General features: G+C 38.0%; 1 protein-coding gene across 7 annotated transcripts in view; it reads right to left on the reverse strand.

The window, feature by feature from the left end:
• Window positions 1-7652: 7652 nt before the first annotated feature.
• arhgap12b (Rho GTPase activating protein 12b) overlaps window positions 7653-19428 on the reverse strand; it is a 199258-nt gene continuing 187482 nt past the window's right edge. For all 7 annotated transcript variants that reach the window (XM_043690603.1, XM_043690597.1, XM_043690598.1 and 4 more), the window contains 3 exons: window positions 15917-16051; window positions 12930-13035; window positions 7653-9132 (listed from right to left, as the gene is read on the reverse strand). In XM_043690603.1, coding sequence (XP_043546538.1) covers window positions 8955-9132; window positions 12930-13035; window positions 15917-16051 — 419 coding nt within the window. In that variant the 3' untranslated portion in view covers window positions 7653-8954. The remainder of the gene's footprint in view (window positions 9133-12929; window positions 13036-15916; window positions 16052-19428) is intronic.

Genomic DNA, 19428 nt, shown 5'->3' on the forward strand with positions numbered 1-19428 from the left:
GGGCATCCCTGAACACCCAAGGACAGCATATCCTCCTTTCCTGGACCCTGATTAACATCTGGGTATATGCAGGACTGAAAGACTGGTAATATTGTTTACAAAGAGAGAAAGGGATAGACAGGACAAATACAGGCTAATCCACCAAATATGTGATTGCATTAAAACATGACAGACAGTATAAATCATCATTTAGAAAGACACAGGTTAATCAAGAACAGGCAGTATGGGTTTTTTAAAGGAAAACTGTGACTGATTAACTTGACGGAATATTCTGAGGAGGTAACAAACAGAGTCAATGAGGATAGCAGATACTGTGTTTTGCACATGGAGTTTAGTAAGATTTTGGATGAAGTTCACATGCGAGACTAGTCAGAAAATTAGAAACCCATGGGTCTAAGGGAAAGTCTCAAGATGGATGCAAAACAGGCTGAGTGGCAGGGAGCAACAGTAATGTCAGAAGAATGTTTTAGCAATTGAAATACTGTTTCCTGTGAGGTTCCACAGGGCTCAGTACCAGATCCAGTGCTTTTCATCACATGTAACAATGAGCAAAGTGAGAGATGTTACATTTGGGGGAAGGCAAATTGGACAAGAGGAAGAAGATTGGGGGAATGCTGAGAAATGTAGAGAAATCTTGGAGCACTGGTTCACACAGACCTTAAGGTAGAAGAAAAGTTAATAAAAAACAAACACAGACAATGCTGAAGAAACTCTCGCCAGAGATCCTGCTAGACTTACTGAATTTCTCCAGCATTCTCTGTATTTGTTCACTATTTCCAGCATTTGCAGTATTTTGCTTTTAGAACAGTACATAACGTAACTAGGAAAATATGCTGAATACTTTCCTCTGTCAGCTAAGGTGTAGAAAATAAGAATAGTGCTATTATGTTAGAACTCTACCGGTAAGGTCACAGCCATAGTACTGTGTATCATTCTGGTCGTGCTACAGGAAGAATCTGATAGAGAGGGTCCAGGGACGTTGCCAGAAAGGGAGAAGTTTAACCATTAAACTGGTGTTTTTTTGAAATAGAGAAGGCCAAGATGAGATTTAATTGAGATATAAAATTACAAATGGCCTAAGGTGGATCCACTTTGATTAACATAGCTGTTAATAGACAGGGGTTATGGATTTAAAGGGATTCTACTTTGTAGAAGAATCAGAGGGGAGTTAAGATATATGTTTCACCCACAGGGTGGTGGGTATCTGGAATGCATGCCTCAAAGTTTGATACAGGCAACATTTTTCATTGCATTCAAAAACAATAGTTGGTTACACACTTGAAGCACTGCAACAGATTAAGAGCTGGAAAGTGAGATAAAGATGTGTAATCCTTTTGTCTAGGAAGGAGATGATGGACCAAATGGTTTGTTTTTGTATTGTAATGTTAAAAAATACGCAAAAGTGAAAATTGAATCAAATTACACCATTTTGTTCTAAAAGCAAGAACCCGTCTCACACCACACATCACCTCCTATTTCACAGCTTCTAACTCAAGTGTGATGCATTGCTAAAATCTCTGTAATGTGTCAACTGCTTTTTCTTTACAAAAGGTTTTATAACAGCAGTAAGAAGATACCTTATAAGTTAGAGTGTAAGGCCATGGGCAGCCTTACACCCGGCCACACAACTGGTAGCTTCTGCACTGGTTGCATGCCATGGGGGAAAGTCACAGTAGAAAAGGGAAGGTTCAGTTGAGAATTTTATTTTGATTCATTGTGCTTTTCTACATAAAGTACCTACCACCTATTAAGTAGTCTGCTTTACTGAGTATTGATTGTAAAACTCATTCATTTTGAACATTTTAAACTTGATGTCATCATTGTTTGAATAAATAACTAGGGTTTTGAACTTCTTTTTGAAACATTAATGATCTCCCTTGAGTTCACAATAATGTGAATATCTTTGTTTTACTAGATACTATTTCCTTTATCTTGCTGAAGCATCTTTGTTATGCTTTAATATTATTTTCAAGCAATGAATTTTTACTCCTCAGGAATTTCTCAAATTTAGCAACATATAAAAATATCAGTTAAAATTTCAATAATTTTAGTTCTCATCTCCTTTAACATTAATGGTTGCATACAGTACATTGTTTGAATTTGCACACAGCATTTTTTCTTTGCTCTATCAGCAAATTGATTTTCTGGATTAGGTACCTTCCTGAATGATAAAAAAAATCTTCCAAGTTGTAAAAGTAACTTTCTTACTACCAAGATTTCATCTCCATATTGGAATTTTAAGTATACAAATATAATTGTCAGCTTCAAAGGATGTCAATGTTTTTGTTTTTCATGCTTTAATATTTTTCCAGAAGTATGTATAAATAGTTGGATGGCAAATTATTAATGCTTTTCAAAACCACTTGCCTCTGTAAATATTCTATGAAAATGAAATGTAAGAGGAGCATGTTTAAAGTACATGCAGATGTGACTGACATTTTAGAGAAAAGTCAAGTTTCTTGCCTCAAATTGTATTTATGTTATCTTTTCATTAATGAAGGCATCTCCTTCAAATGCAGCATTTGGGGTACATGCTTGATTACTGGATTAAGTAGAGAAATAAGTTTCAGGTTGGTATACACTAAAGGTCAGTGTACAACAGGCTATGGTGTTGGATAATATATTAGCACAGATAAAGGGATAGCTAATTAACAGGAAATAGAATTGGGATAAGTGGATCATTTTTATGTTGACAATCTATAATGTGTGAGACAGGATCAATGTTCAGCACTATTCGGGAATCCTCAGGCAAACAATCTCAGAGAGGTAGAGTCTGACTTGCAAATCAGAATTCTTTCTGATAATTTGTCCCACTCTGTCTGATCCATACAAAAAAAATCAAATTTTTTTCCCATGATCACGTATGAATACTTCGTTTGTAATTCATTTTTGTACAACAAACAGAAATCCTTCATCCTATTTCTTTCTCTTATCCTGTCTACACAAATTTGTTTATAATTAGGGTGTACAACATTCCTCTCCAGTTGTTTCTGCTGACGTGGATCCTTAGGGTGTTCAAGGGTTCACACTTGCTAAATGTGCTTTACAGCTCTAGCTTATAAAGTATCTTCTTTTGTGAAACCTTTTGTAAAATCTACTTAATTCCCACTAATCAGCTATGGGCTAAGAAGTGGTAACATTCATGCCACTCAAATGCCAGGCAACATTTTCAACAAGAGACAATCTAAATGTTGCCACATGATATTCAATGTATTACAAACATTGAGTCCCCCATTATCAACATTCTAGGGTATTAACATTGACAAAATTTAAACGAGACCAGCCATATAAATTCTATGGTCAGAGGCTAGGAATCCTACATGAAACAATGTATACTTGACTTTCAAAGCCTATCCACCATCAACAAGGCACAAGTTCAGAGAGGAAGAAGGATTTGAGGAAGGGGATAAGCCAACCATGCTTAACCAAGGAAATTAAAGATAGCATCAGATTGGGAAAAAAAAACATAGAATATGACAGAGATTAGTGGAAAGCTAGAGGATTGGTAAAGTTTTAAAAGACAAAAGACAACCAAAAAATTAATGAGGAGGAGAAAATACATTTTGAGGATAATATTGTAAGTAATATCGAGATGAACAGTAAAAGCATCTTTAAATATAGAAAAAGAGAGAAGTCAAGTAAACATTGGTCCATTAGAAAACAGGCTGGGGAAAATAATAATGAGGAACCAGAAATGGCAAATGAGGTTAATAAATACTTTGCATCAGTCTTCACAAAAATCACTAAATATTCAAAGGAAAAAGGACAGGAAGTAAATACAATAACTATCACTAGAGGAAAAATGCTAAGGACACTGAGTCTAAAGACTGACAAACCTCTTGGACCTGATGGCATACACCCTAGGATATTATAAGTAGCTACAGAGATAATAGATGCACCCATAGTAATCATCAAGTATCCTTGGATTCTGGAAAAGTCCCAGAGGTTTGGAAAACTACCAACGTAGGTTTGTGATGCAGAGTGATGCCAACAGTATGAGTTTAATTCATGCCAAGGCTGAGGTTACCATGAAGGGCTCTCCTCAACCTCTTGCCTTGCCTGAGGCATGACGACTCTTTGGTCAAACCACCATCTGCTGTCTGAGAGCAGCCCTATTGTCCAGTAGGATTGTAGTGACGATACCTTTTACCAGGTATGGAAGGGCTGTCTTCCATAAAAGCAGGGTAGATTATGCCTGTACTCAGTATAAAACAGTATGGCAATTGACCCTATTAAAACATAAAAGATTCTTAGAGAAGCTGACAAGATAAATTTGGAAAGATTGTTTCTGCTTCTGGGAGAGTCTAGGATCAGAGGGCATAATCCCAGAATGAGTCACACATTTAAAACACAGATGTGCAAGAATCTCTTCTCTTGGAGGATTGTTAATCTGTGGAATACTTTTCCACAGAGTGTGGTTGAGACTTGGTCATTGAATAAATTCAAGGCTGATAGAGACAGATTTTAATCAGTAAGGGAATCAAGGATTATGGGGAAAAGGCATGTGAAGTTAAATTGAGGATCATCAGATCAGCCATGAATAGCACAGTAGCCTTGATAGGCTGAATTGCCTATTTCTTCTCCTACACATTGTCATCATAAGTTTGGAGTGTGATGGAATATTTTGCACTCACCTGGATGACTGCAACTCCAACAACACCATGAAGCTTGACACTATCCAGGACAAAGCAGCCCAGTTGAGTCACATCACATTCAGAAGCATTCACTCCCTCACCACAGATGCTCAATAACAGTGTGCATCACTGCATGAAACTGCAGAAATTCACCAGGGCTCCTTAAATAACACTTTCCAAACCAACAACTAACATTTAGAAGAACATGGACATCAGCTAAGTGGGAACCAAGACCTGCAAGTTCCCCTTCCAGTCAGTCACCATACGAACTTTAAAATACATTGCTATTCCTTCCTGGTTACTGAGTTAGAATTCTGGAACACTCTCCTTAATGATATTGTCAGAGTGGTAGAGATCTACAGCACAGAAAAATGTCCTCTGGCCCTTCGAGTCTGTCTTAGTTATACCATCGTGGGTCTACCTACACCAAATGGACTGCAGCAGCTCAAAAAGGTAGCTAAGGACAATTAAAATTGCAAAATTTGGGAGCGGGTGGCCCAAGACTGGGAGCTGACCACTGTTTTGCTAAGATTAGGAGGTGGAACCAAGTTCAAGAGCCCTTTTGGCAATGTAGGTGGGCAAATCCAAAAACACCTGTGTGCCAGCTGGATCTGGGGATAAGGGAGACACAAAAGAACTGGAATTCAGAGGGATGCCGAGAAGGGGTAGGAAGGTAGAAGAGACTGGGAGGCTGCTGCTTGCAGAGAGTGGTAGGCTACAAGTGAGGTTGATAAAAGGTTGCAGGGGAGGGAAAGAAATAATAATAAAACAGACAGCTATGTAGAAACTAGAAAAAATTGAAATGATTGAGGTAGTGAATTACTTGCAATTGAATCTAATATCACATTAAGGTTGCAAATGCTCAGGAGCTACTCTACGGGTAAGATCGTAGTGATACAACTGTAATGTACATTGTCAATTTGTCATTTGGTAGTACAAAACTTGAATATCATTGGGGAAAAAAGCATATTATTCCAAAGCCTTCTATCTTACACTCATTAGGACAGTTTGCAAGAAAAACCAAAGTAAATATTAAAATGAGAGAAGAGTGCTGATTGATTCACAAACAGTCATACAGAGCATTGAGTATAGGAGTTGGGAGGTCATGTTGCAGTTGTGCAGGACATTGGTTAGGCTACTTTTTGAGTAGTGGGTATAATTCTGGTCTCCCTTCTATAGGAAGGATGTTATGAAACTTGAAAAGGTTCAGAAAAGAACTACAAGGATGTTGCCAGGTTAGGAGTGTTTGAACCACAGGGACAGGGTGAATAGGCGGAGGCTATTTTCCTTGGAGTGTCGGAAGCCGAAGGGTGACCTTAAAGAGGTTTATAAAGTCATGAGGAGCATGGATAGGGTAAATAGACAAGGTCTTTTCCGTTGGATGTGGAAGTCCAGAACTAGAGGGCGGTGCGTGTATGGAATGAACTGCCAGAGGAAGTGGTGGAGGCTGGTACAATTTTAACATTTATAAGGTACTTGCATGGATATATGATTAGGAATAGTTTAGAGGGTTTTGGCCAAGTGCTGGAAAATGTGACTCGATTAATTTAGGACTTCTGGTTGGCATGGATGAGTTGGACCGAAGGGTCTGTTTCCGTGCTGTACATCTCCATGACGTGAAACATTAACTCCATTTCTCTCTCCATTCTTGTTTTCTCCAGCATTTTAATTTCATTTCAGATCTCCAGCATCTGCAATACTTTATTTTTATCTGAGTTCAGTATACGGAGAACCTGACTTATGATCCGGAATGGACTGTCAATATAGTTTTTTTTGCACATTGTCTGCAATATTGTCCAATTGCAGAAGCATATCTAATATCATTCATTGCACTGATAATTTTGCAAATGCAGGCTGGATGGGTATGGTCAGTAGTTTTCTTGTTGCAACAACCAACACATCAGTGTTTGATAAATCTGCCAGTATTTGGGATTGCACTAGCACAGGAATTCATGTAACGCATTCCTTGCTGGTGTGAAATGTATACATTTTACGGCTTAGTGTCAGCAATTGTAAACACCACTTCTGCATGACAGCAAGGTAAAACAACTAACTTTGCCATTTGCTTCAGCCTTGACGCAGCCCAACTTTCTGGGGAAATCAGGGTAGGCTTGGCACTTTACCACATCAAAAGTGATGGCCTTAACATATTCGCGATGGAATCATAGCAAATAGGAGTAGGACATTCACCCTTCAAGTTTACTCTACCATTCACCACAAACATAGCTAATCACCCAACTCATTAGCTTCATCCCACCATACCTGGCCCCGCCACCAGCCCCCGCATAACCTTTGATCCCTTTAGCCCCCAACTGCAATATCTAACTACTTCTTGAAAATCAGACCATGTTTTGGCCTCAGCTACTTTCAGTGGTGGCAAATTCCACAGGCTCACCACACTCTGGGTGAAGAAATTTCTCATTACATTTCTGAAAAGTTTGCCCTAAATCCCCAGACCATGAACCCTGGAAATGTCCTTCCTGCATCTATAACGTTAGTCTGATTAGAATTTTATGGATTCACTGGGCCAATTGCTAGATTAAACGGTTTGCCTTATGAACATGTTGAGTTTATCCTCACTGGGTTTAGAAGATTGAGAAATAATCATTGAAAAACACAAGATTGTGAGGGAGCTTGCCAGGGTATACCATGACAGGATCTTCACCTTGCAAGGAAATTGATTCCATAAGGCACGGTTTAAAATGCGAGCACTCCTATTTAAGACCAAGATGAAGGTGCTTAATAATCTTTGGAATTCACTTCTCCAGATAGCAATGGAGAATACTGAATATATTCAATACTGAACTGACAGATTTTTATCGTATAAAGGGATTCAAGGATTATGGAGTAGGCAGAAAAGTGTCATTAAGGTCACAATCAAATTAGCCATGCTAGTATTGAAAGGCAAAGTGGGCCAAATAGCCTACTCTTGCTCCGATTTCTAATAATCTTACCAGAATCATTAAACAATTGCACTGAAACATTAATAAGCAAATACATTAAGCACTCTGACATAAATTGAAAGACAGCTTTTTATCATTTGTTTTAATTTTTGATTAGACATAGCATATCGCCATACAGCAGTTAGTTTTAAAAAAAATACATTCAAAAAATCTTCAGATCATGTGCCCAGAAACAGGTAGTATTCCAAAGAAACCTGCTTATACAACTAATCCACATCAATAAAATGGAAAAATTGAATTTCGCATCAAGTGAATCTGCTTTAATACCCATCAATGCATACAAGAAATTTTAAATGTTAGCACTTATTGTACAATAAATTGCTAAGCTGAGTTTTTTTCAAATTTTCTCTGTACATTTAAATAAACCACTTTTATTGTAGTGCACCTAGAAAGCACAAGCCTGCACAATACTTTCCAGTACCATTTGAAATTCAAATGGTTATGATTTGCCCTGCATTGTAATTGCCAATAGCTAAAAAGTGCACACACCTTCTCAGTATACTAAGAATATCCCATGTTGCCTGTCATAAAACACCTCAAAAAGCTCTTAGTACTGATCTTAGCTGGTAGATTGACCAGTAATTGATTACAAGTTGGCAAAATCGTATTAGAAAATGTTACCGTATGTAAAACATACATTAAGAAATTATACACAGATTATATATACATTGCTTGAGGCCATATTATTTATTGTATTATGCTCTTTATTTAACTGTACATCACTAGTGTTCTGAAACACTGAGTGTGATCATATGACCTCTGTATTAACAGCAGGTGTAGGACCACTTTAAGTCCATACTCATCAACCAGGAAGAATCCACATTAATACTTTAGCTTTTACTTTTGAGTAAATCTGTAAAAAAAAATAAATTAAACAAAGTCTGGTCACTGTTTTGTATGGACTCAGCGACAACATACAATATTAGGACTTCTACTATACTAAATAGTAAAACAGATTGCAAGATAGGATTGCCAACTATGTGCATGAAATTGAAATTGCCTAAAAATATTGACACGTACAGAAAAAGTACTGCTAAGACCCTCAGGCAAATATTGTTTCAAAAGAACCCAGTGTATAACTACGGTATACTCATGTCTCTATTTTTTGTTGTTACCAGGAGACATGCTTCCCTGCATCTGTCTGTTCTACGTGTTATGCAAAACATCTGCAGCCGAGCCATCTGCTTTCAAGATTGATAACCATTGGAAACAAATACAGATAGATTTAAAAACCAGAGGAAAACAAGTGCAAAGCATACCAATATTCTGGTTGATTTAAGGTACAATAAAACTTAAAATGTACTATATTTTCACATAGTGGGTTTTGGTAGAGTTGTATTTCATGTGCTCATTTCTCTCAACTTCTTCCAAATATGGTTTCATACTCTGTTAAGATCAAGTCCACAATCTGATTCTGGTATACTGTGTGAACTGCAATATTTCCTGTCTCTTTCTCTGGCCTCAGGAGGGTGGGGCCAAATACTATGGCAACACTTTGATTGGTCATTCGATTTACTTCAGAACGGGCAATGACCCTGTGAAAAATTAAAGACAAAAATTCAAGAAACGAGCACGCACACAGGCAACCATTACACAGTTACTAATAACATGTACATAATAGAATGACAATGTTACTGATATCTAAATGTTTGCATTATTAAAAGCCTTTGATCTATTATTTCAAGTGACATATATCTTGCAGCTTTTCTTAAGCTTAGTAATAAATGGTTGAATATAGACAAATTACAAGGTTACAATATTATCAGATAAATGATTTTTTTTTGTTTTGATGATCTAAACACTCTCACGCTGCAACATGATAGTGTCAATAGTACTTTTACAAATCTGTGTTAAAACGTTATACTGGCACAACACTCACTTTCAGCTAGAATGTTGGGCACATTGTTGGGACAAAATATAAAAAGCATCTACTCTAAATAATATGCTATGGCTGACCTGGGAAAGATTTATGATGAGAAAAATCTCATTTCTGAAAATTATCTCAATGGGTTTGAAGCCTTGAAAATAAAGTCCAACAGCTGAAACAGTATATCCACAACCTAACTGGAACTGATGTCCGTAACAACCATTTGTTGGGTGAGAAAATAACTTTCACAATGAGTAACATTCAGTCAGTTTTGGTGAGGAAAAGAAATGTTTGTTAGTAGTGCATAAATCTGCTACAACATTTAGTGAGGAAAAGGTACTTCATAAATTGTGAAAGCCCAGAACACGCTGGCCAATTTATACTGCTCCGTTAGCTGTGTGAAAACAGTATCTTGCATTTAACAATCATGTGGTTTTCATGAAGATGCTGTGGTTGCACATGAATTGTTCATCAAACTGTCCAGAACAAGCTCAGTTTAATAATTACTAATAGAAGTACCTTATTAACATGATATTTGTTAATGAGCGTCACTCTCTTGCATACAGTATAAATAGCTAGAAAAGAAATGTGATTTTGTATGCTGCTTGTAGACAGGCCAATAAGGGGCGAGGCCACATTAGATTTGGTACTGGGTAATGAACCTTCTTTCAGCTAGCCAATTTCTGATCCAAACCGCTAAATCACCGTCAATCCCATGCCTTCGTATTTTGTGCAAGAGCCTACCGTGGGGAACTTATTGAAGTCCATAATGAAATCCATATAGACATCAACCACTTTTCCCTCATCCACCTGTGTTAGATTTGGAGGTAGGTGATAGTGACCACAATTCGGTTATGTTTACTTTAGAGATGGAAAAGGATAGGTATACACCGCAGGGCAAGAGATATAGCTGGGGGAAAGGCAATTACGATGCAATTAGGCAAGATTTAGGATAGATAGGGTGGGGAAAGAAACTGCAGGGGATGGGCACAATAGAAATGTAGAGCTTATTCAAGGACCAGCTACTGCGGGTCCTTGATAAGTATGTACCAGACAGCAAGAAAGAAGTGGTTGAGTGCAGGATCCGTAGTTTAGTAAGGAAGTTAAATTTCTTGTCAAGAAGAAGAAGAATGCTTATGTTGGAATGAGGTGTGATGGCTCAGTTGCTTGAGAGTTACAAGTTAGCCAGTAAAGACCTAAAGAGAGAGCTCAGAAGAGCCAGGAGGGGACATGAGAAGTCATTGGCGAATAGGATCAAGGAAAACCCTAAGGCTTTCTGTAGCTATATCAGGAATAAAAGAATGACTAGAGTAAGATTAGCACCATTTAAGCATCGTAGAGGGAAATTGTGCATGGAGTTAGAGGAGATAAGGGAAGCGTTAAATGAATACTTTTCGTCAGTATTCACACTAAAAAAAGATGATGTGATCGAGGAGAATACTGAGAAACAAGCTACTAGACTAGATGGGATTGACGTGCATAAGGAGGAGGTGTTAGCAATTCTGGAAAGTGTAAAAATAGATAAGTCCCCTGGGCCGGATGCGATTTATCCTAGGATTTTTTGGGAAGCTAGGGAGGAGACTGCCGAGCCTTTGGCTTTGATCTTTATGTCGTCATTGTCTACAGGAATAGTGCCAGAAGGCTGGAGGAGAGCAAATGTTGTTCCCTTGTTCAAGAAGGGAGTAGAGACAATCCTGGAAATTATAGACCTGTCAGCCTTACTTCGTTTGTGGGTAAAGTGTTGGAAAGGTTTATAAGAGATAGGATTTATAATCATCTAGAGATGAATAAGTTGATTAGGGATAGTCAACACGGTGTTGTGAAGGGTATGTCATGCCTCACAAACCATATTGAGTTTTTTGAGAAGGTGACCAAACAGGTGGATGAGGGAAAAGTGGTTGATGTGGTCTATATGGATTTCATTATGGACTTCAGTAAGTTCCCCACGGTAGGCTATTGCACAAAATATGAAGGCATGGGATTGAGGGTGATCTAGTGGTTTGAATCAGAAATTGGCTAGCTGAAAGAAGACAGAGGATGGTGGTTGATGGGAAATATTCATCCTGGAGTTCAGTTACTAGTGGGGCACCGCAAGGATCTGTTTTGGGTCCAAAGTTGTTTGTCATTTATATAAATGACCTGGATGAGGGCACAGTAGGATGGGTTAGTAAATTTACAGATGACACTAAGGTCGGTAGAGTTATGGGTAGTGAGGAAGGATGTTGTACATTACAGTGTGACATAGCTAGCTGCAGAGCTGAGCTGAGAGGTGGCAAATGGGAGTTTAATGCGGAAAAGTGTGAGGTGATTCACTTCGGAAGGAGCAACAGGAATGAAGAGTACTGGGCTAATGGTAAGATTCTTGGTAGTGTCGATGAGCAGAGAGATCTCGGTGTCCAGGTACATAGATCTTTGAAAGTTGCCACCCAGTTGATAGGGTTGTTAAGAAGGCATACGGTGTGTTAGTTTTTATTGGCAGAGGGATTGAGTTTCAGAACCATGAGATCATGCTGCAGCTGTACAAAACTCTGGTGCAGCCACATTTGGAGTATCGTATACAGTTATGGTCACTGGACTACAGGAGAATGTGGAAGCTTTGGAAAAGGTTCAGAGGAGATTTACTAGGGCATTGCCTAGTATGGAGAGAAGATCTTATGAGGAAAGGCTGAGGGACTTGAGGCTGTTTTCATTAGAGAGAGGTTGAGAGGCGGCTTAATTGACATATATAAGATAATCACAGTGTTAGATAGGTTGGACAGTGAGAGCCTTTTTCCTCGGATGGCAATGGCCAGCATGATGGGACATAGCTTTAAATTGAGGAGTGATAGATATAGGACAGATGTCAGCGGTAGTTTCTTTACTCAGAGAGTAGTAGGGGCGTGGAACACACTGTCTGCAACAGTAGTAGTCTCGCCAACTTTAAGAGCATTTAAATGGTCATTGGATAGGCATATGGATGAGAATGGAATAGTGTAGGTTAAATTATTCTACAGGTCGGTGTAACATCGTGGGCCGGAGGGCCTGTACTGCGCTGTAATGTTCCATGTTCTGCTTTTAAGTTGTTTTAGATGATTTTAAAAATGTCAAGTATTAAAACTATGAGCTTTTTTTATCCTCTGTTACGAGCTCACAATGTCAGCAACTTGTAACAAACATTTAAAGATCTAAACCTGCAGAAACAAGTCTAATAATATGTTTGCCACAAGGTGTCCTACTGGGTCAGATGTAAATATTAGTATTTACACTGTGAGTTTTGAGATTTAACAAAGCTTTATGTAAAAATGAACATTTTAAATAAGCAAAGAATTTAAATATTTGTCTTGTTATAGATAAGGGCTTGCTTTTACTAAAAATTACTAAACAGAGCTGAAAGTTATGACAGTTAAAATTAATACATACTTTTAAATCACAGCTATGCACCACCGTAAAAAAACTAATCACAGCTGAGAACTAATGGACACTTACTTCACAAGGTGTTTGAACAGAACTTGCATAGTGTCATGGTTTGGTTTAGGTAAGAGCCTGATTAGGTCGGCGATAGCCTCAACACGCTGCTTGTAGTCTGAAATTTCTGAAATTTATTAAATAGAACTGGATTTATTTGATTTGATTTATTGTTGATACATATACCTAAATACAGCAAAAACAACTGTTTTGCATATTAACCAGACAAATCATACCTTACAAAGTACATCAATGTAACAGAACAGAGTGAAGAATAAAGTGTTACAGCTACAAAGAAGGTACAGAGAAAGATTAACTCTAATGTATGAGAGGACCGTTCATAAGTTTGATGACAGCAGTAAAGAAGACGTTCTTAAATCTATTAGTACATGTTTTCAAACTTTTATATCTTCTGCTCAATGGAAGAGGACAGAAGAGAGAATGACCAGGGTGGGAGGGTCTTTGATTACGTTGGCTGCTTCCCCGAGGCAGGGGAAGTGTAGACAGAGTCAATGGAAGAAAGGGTGGTTCCCCTACATGCCCTTTTGTGTGTACATAACACTAATTATCCTCTGCAACAGAACTCACTTAATGCATTAATTAGCCCAGAGTGGGCCAGAATGTGGTCTCTCTCTTAAGTAAAGCAAATCTGTAGATTTAAGAACAGAATATTGTTCCTCTTTAAGGATTAGCTTTCATAAAGGTTTATCACAGCATCAACAAAAGTTAACTGAACAAAAAAGGTATCTACTTCAAAGATTACCTTGATTTGTCTCATCACAGATGTTAACTAACCCAGTTTGTATTTCTTATCACTTACTGTTTAACAAATTAACTGGGTACTCTTTTAGATTTTATATTGCACTTGCTTGCTGACAATGAAAGCCAAGATTAAAAACAAAATTTATATTGGCAATTTTTTCCCCCCCAAAAATTCATTCTCAGGATGTTGATGCCACTGGTAAGACTGGCATTTGTCATTTGCCAGTTACCCTTGGAAAGGTAGTGTTGGACCTTCTGCTAAACATGGTCAAGGTAGTTGGAACTTAATGGAATGGTGCAAATGCCTCTCTGTGGCCAAACTGTGCACTACAAGCCATCGTAAAACATGATTATACACTGATACAAGCTTACAAAACACCGATCAGTAAAACTGAGAAGAGATGATTTTACTAAAAGGTACAATTTCAGTTTATCACTGAATAATGACAAATGCTACAAAATTAACCAAATTCATTAAATGAGTGATAACATTTCCCAGTAATGATTCTAGAAATTTTGGGAAGCAGTGGGGTAGTGGCATCCTTTGAGAAAAATGATCTTGACACCCAGGATTGTGAGCCTTTAAAACTCTCTTCCTCAAAAGGTATTGGAAGCAGAATCTCTGAATACTTTTAAGGCAGAGGTAGATAGCTTCTTGATAAGCAAGGATGACAGCTTATTGGAAGTAGATGATAAAATGAAATCTTATTGAATAGTGAAGCAAGGTAAATGGGTTGAGTGGCCTACTCCCCATTATATGTTCACATATGCATGGGTCTGTATGTTTAGTACAAATGAAGATGGTTTTAATGAGGAACATAGGACCAGGAGAAGGCCAAAGAGTCTTCTGTGCCTGCCCCACCCATCAACACGATCATGGCTGATCAAACATTTCAATACTTTCAGCCACCCCATCACCATAACCCTGTATGTCCCTGATAATTTGAAATCTACCAATCTTTAACTTAAACATCTCAAAGACTGAGCCCCCACAGACCTCTCTGGTTGAGAATTCCAAGTTTTACAACTCTGAAAAAATGCTCCTTATCTTGGACCCAAGGGCCATCCCCCTTATATTTAAATTGTGTCCCCTAGTTCTAGACTCCCCTAACCAGCTGAAACATCTTGTCTTCATCTAACCATTTAATTATTTCATTGGTTTCATGCTTTGAAGTGCCCAATTTCTCTTCACAGGATAGTACCTTCCCCTCTTTCAATCCAGGGAACAAGTCTGCTGAACCTTCATCACACCCCCACTAAGGCAGTACACCAGGTCTGGACTAACCAAGCTATGTACAAACGAAGCACAACCTTTCTCAAATCTCTTTGAAAAAGGCTAATCTTTTAGTTTGCAAATTGATGCTTTTCTACATCTAAACTCCCTACCTCTTAATATTTAAGAAAAAGTCTCCATGGGTCAGTCCCTCCCATCAAAATGGATAGTCTCACATTTTTCCATATTATATTTCATCTGCCATGTTTCTGTCCATTCACTGGGCCTGTCAGAGTGTCACTGGCTCAGATCTGACTGCAAGACAGGGAAGATCCCTGAAAAAGTACTAATGATGATTGATTCCTGGAAGATTGATCTTCAGCAACTGAGAACATCTTACGTGTAATCAGATATCATTTCTGACGCAAAAGATTTTCCTCTGACCTCCCTGGAATAAGCTTTCTGCTTAATTACAACCATTTATTTCATTTTCACCTCGAGACTGTCAACATCAAACTGAGGGTATATATGGTATATATGGCAAGTGATTTTGCATTCTATTATCAATTACCAACTTCCAATTTTCCATAAAAAGTCTCAAGAGTGAATAAAAATCTTGGAGTATTTTGTCCCCCTCAAATTGTGAAGTCAGTTTCACATCAGACAACCTGCAGTCACTTTGTACACAGCAAACTCCCAAAGACAGTAGTGTGATTATGACTAACCAACCCTGTTTTTGTGATATTCGTTATGGGGTAACTCCTTTTCTTTGAAGTAATGCTGTGGTTTTGTTTTTAAAACAACACCGAAGAGTCTTGGCTTAACATCTCCATTGATAGTACAGTACATCCCAGTGCTGCAGAAGAGGGTCACCCCAGATTGTTGTAGTCATGTTCTGAAGTTGGTCTTAGTATTAAGACTGCTGTACATTGAGTCAAGATTAATACACTATGATCAAACAATCGTAACTTCCTCTAAATCAGCAATTTTGAAAATGTGATGAAGACACCATTAATCTATCATTTTCACTTACTAACTGCATTGACAAAGTCATTAAAGAGATGATATGTGAACAGAGGTTCTGGTAGTTCTCTGAAAAACATCTTGAGAGCCCCAGTAATGACATTGATATCCTCCCATTTACTGTCATTCAGGTCCAGCTTCTCATCTGTAAGGAAAGCATAGTTAATTTGTAAGTTTAAGATTGTTTGTGAAATGCTATTTTCAATCCTCTGAGTTTTAACAAGTTATATCTGAAAACTAAATAGCACTTTTTAGGCACATTGTATTTTTGGCTGTGATCAAACCTGAGCCAAACTGAATGAGAAGAGCATTTAATTTTCCACTTGCAACTTTAGAACTTTCAGGGCTCAAAATGAAGTTGATCAATTTCAGCAATAAATTCTCTCCTCTAATTTAATACCATATGAGACCCCCGCCTTCCCATCCAAACTCTCTGCCATCAGCTACGCTTCATCAAATTGTTCACTACCACCATTTTCCCTTTGCTTTTTCCTCTGGAATACACATTTTATCTGTTCCTTCAGACACCCTCTGTTTTGTTTTACAGCATAGGAACCATCATTTATCCACCCCCCCCCCCCTTCAATTCTGAACTCCAGTCATATTGGAGTTGAAACATTAGCTCTGTTTTTCAGATGAACAGGCCTGAAGTTCTCCAGCGCTTTCTATTAAGCAAATCTTCCAAATCAGGAAAGAAACAACAATCTGACTTGAGTCAAAAAGATGATTAATTTTCCAATTTTTCATAATGCTCATGTAGTAGAATCATCAGAGTCCCTACAGTGCAGAAAGAGACCATTCAGCTCATCAAGTCTACACCGACTCTCCAATAAGCATCTCACCCAGACCCACTGGCTTTGGCTATGCACAGGCCCAGCAAAGACAGTACAGAATTTATATTCATTCGAACATTCAGATGCACAGGCAACCAAACATTATTGTAGGTAATCAATGTCTTCCAGGATCAATTTTCATTTTCAAAGGTTTGGGGCCTCAGGGGGATACACAGTTCTCAACCATCTTCCACAGTCCCCAAAACTGGAAAAGAGTTTCACAGAAAACATTTGTGAGAATCAGATTTCCCTCCCCATTTTCTGATTTCTGGTAAGGCATTCAGCTAGTTCTGCTTAGGTCTCAACAGGAATTGTGATCATCATGTTTTTGAAATTCAGCTCAAATCACTCTTTTTAAAAAATACTAATGTATGCTCATGCACAAACCGCTGACTTTTAGTAGTTGTTACAATGTGACCTGGTTGCACGTGTTTTGTTTAAACATATGTTATGTTTTGCAGTATGTACCGTGTACAAGGCGCACTGCAGAAATTCACCAAAGGTGCTTAGACAGCTCCTTCCAAAGCCATGACCACTTTCACCTAGAAGGACAAGGGGAGCATATACATGGGAACACTATCACTTGCAAGTTCCCCTCCAAGCCACCCACCATTCCGATTTGACATTATATCACTGCTCCTTCACTGTTGCTGGGTCAAAATCCTGGAATTCCTTCCCTAGGGACACTATGATCCAACTACCGGACATGGACTGCAGCAGTTCAAGAAGGCAGCTCATCACCACCTTCTCAAGGGCACCTCAGGACAGGGAATAAATGCTGGCCCAGCCAGCAATACCCCACATCCCATGAGTGGATAAAAAAAGATTGTCTTTTGTACATTTTTATTTATGGATCTGTTTCATGGATTTTCATTATAGATCACCAACTCTTTCCATTTAGCCATTCCTCCTTGATTGGGGTCTTTAATTGCCTATTCAACAGAACAACCGGAAAACAGGAAAACCCTTCCATGGTGGAATCACATGTCAAGTAAAAGTGGATGGCTGAAGTTATTCAAGGACAAATGTTTTAGCTGCAAATTAGTCTTAATAATAAATTGTTAAGCTTTTATGAAAGTTATAAACTCTGGCATCCAAGGTCTGTTATTTGTAAAGTTAGTTTAGGAACAATTTAGCAATTTTGAAGGTCATTGAATGTTTTAATTTTACTGCATTGTGAATCCAGAGTTGATTGGTTTGGTTTGCTATCTGTGTTGTAACACTTGTTAGCCAGCTAATTTTCTATTCATGCTGATATATTACTACCTACACACGGAGCTCTTATTTTCCACAATAAACTCCAATGTGGCACTTGTCAAATGCCTTCTGGAAATCTAGATGTATGATATCCACAGCATGCATTACCTCTTTAAACAACTTCAATAGATTGATCAAACATGATTCCACTTTCACAAAACCATGCTTACTCTGTCTGATTACTCTGAATTTATCTTGTGTATGGCCAATGTTTAACTGATTCATTGGAGTTCTTTGAAGAACTAACATGTGCTGTGAATAAAAGGAAACTGGTGTACATAGGCTCGTTTACAGATGAAACTGGTAAAATCCAAGTTTGGGCTGACATGTGTCAGGTAACATTTGTGCCACTTGAACCCTAGTCAGTAATTATCTCCACAGAAATTTCATATTTGTTAATATGTTAAGTATGCTAAGGTTCATGTGTATAATTTGGTCTCAAAAAATCTTTCTTGATAGACGCATAAATTACTATCAACGTCCAACGTCTTCCTCACTTCAGCTTTGTAATTATATACAGCTCACTTTATAATTACATCTAATTCTGCTCATGAACAACTTTTCTGAGTCTACAGCTATGAAATTCAAAGTGAAGAAAGTTTAAAAAGCAAAAATGTTACCAGCAACATAATGCCTTGTTTTACAGGTTTATACCCTTAATTAAGTTGTTCTTGATTTTGCCAGGGTTCTTTGATCTTGGTGTTGTATACAAGGAAGAACAGTCTGAGAGCAACTAGATTCATGGCATCATTCCACACTTCAACATTTTGATCTAGTGAATCCTTAGTAGAGACCTGAAAGTAAATTACTTTCCATACCTAATACAATCCTAGAATTTTACTGTACAAAAATAGGCCATTTGGCTCTCAAAAGAATAACCCAGCTAGGTCCCATTCTCCAGCCCTACCTCGGTAGCCATCTAAATGCATCACTTTCAAATATAAATCTAGCTTTCTCTTGAAACCTCCTAGGGAATCCACCTCCACCACTCTCCCAGGTAGTGTATTCCAAATCCTAACAACAGAGTAAAGAGATTTATCCACATCTCACTCCTAACCCTCTTGCTGATAATCTTGAAATTGTGACCCCCTAGGTAATGACATACCAGCTAATGGAAACAGAACATTCTTCTTTACCTGGTAAGAATTGTTCATAATTTTGAACACTTCAGTAAAGTCATCTCTTAATCTCTCTGCTCAAAGGAGAATAGGCCCAATTTCTCAAATCTTTTGTCTAAAACCCCTCATTCCTGGTATCATTTTAGTAAATTTTCTTTTTACTCTCTTCACATCCTTCCTTAAATAAGGTACCCAGAACAAATGTGGTCTGACCAATGACCAGGAAGTCTGACCTCTTGCATTCTGTGCAAAAAATTCAAATACCCTGAAATTGCAAATGTGCTAATCCAAATTTACATACATTAGGCTCTCTT

The sequence above is a fragment of the Chiloscyllium plagiosum genome, chromosome 5 (assembly GCF_004010195.1).
Source record: "Chiloscyllium plagiosum isolate BGI_BamShark_2017 chromosome 5, ASM401019v2, whole genome shotgun sequence".
Taxonomy (NCBI): domain Eukaryota; kingdom Metazoa; phylum Chordata; class Chondrichthyes; order Orectolobiformes; family Hemiscylliidae; genus Chiloscyllium; species Chiloscyllium plagiosum.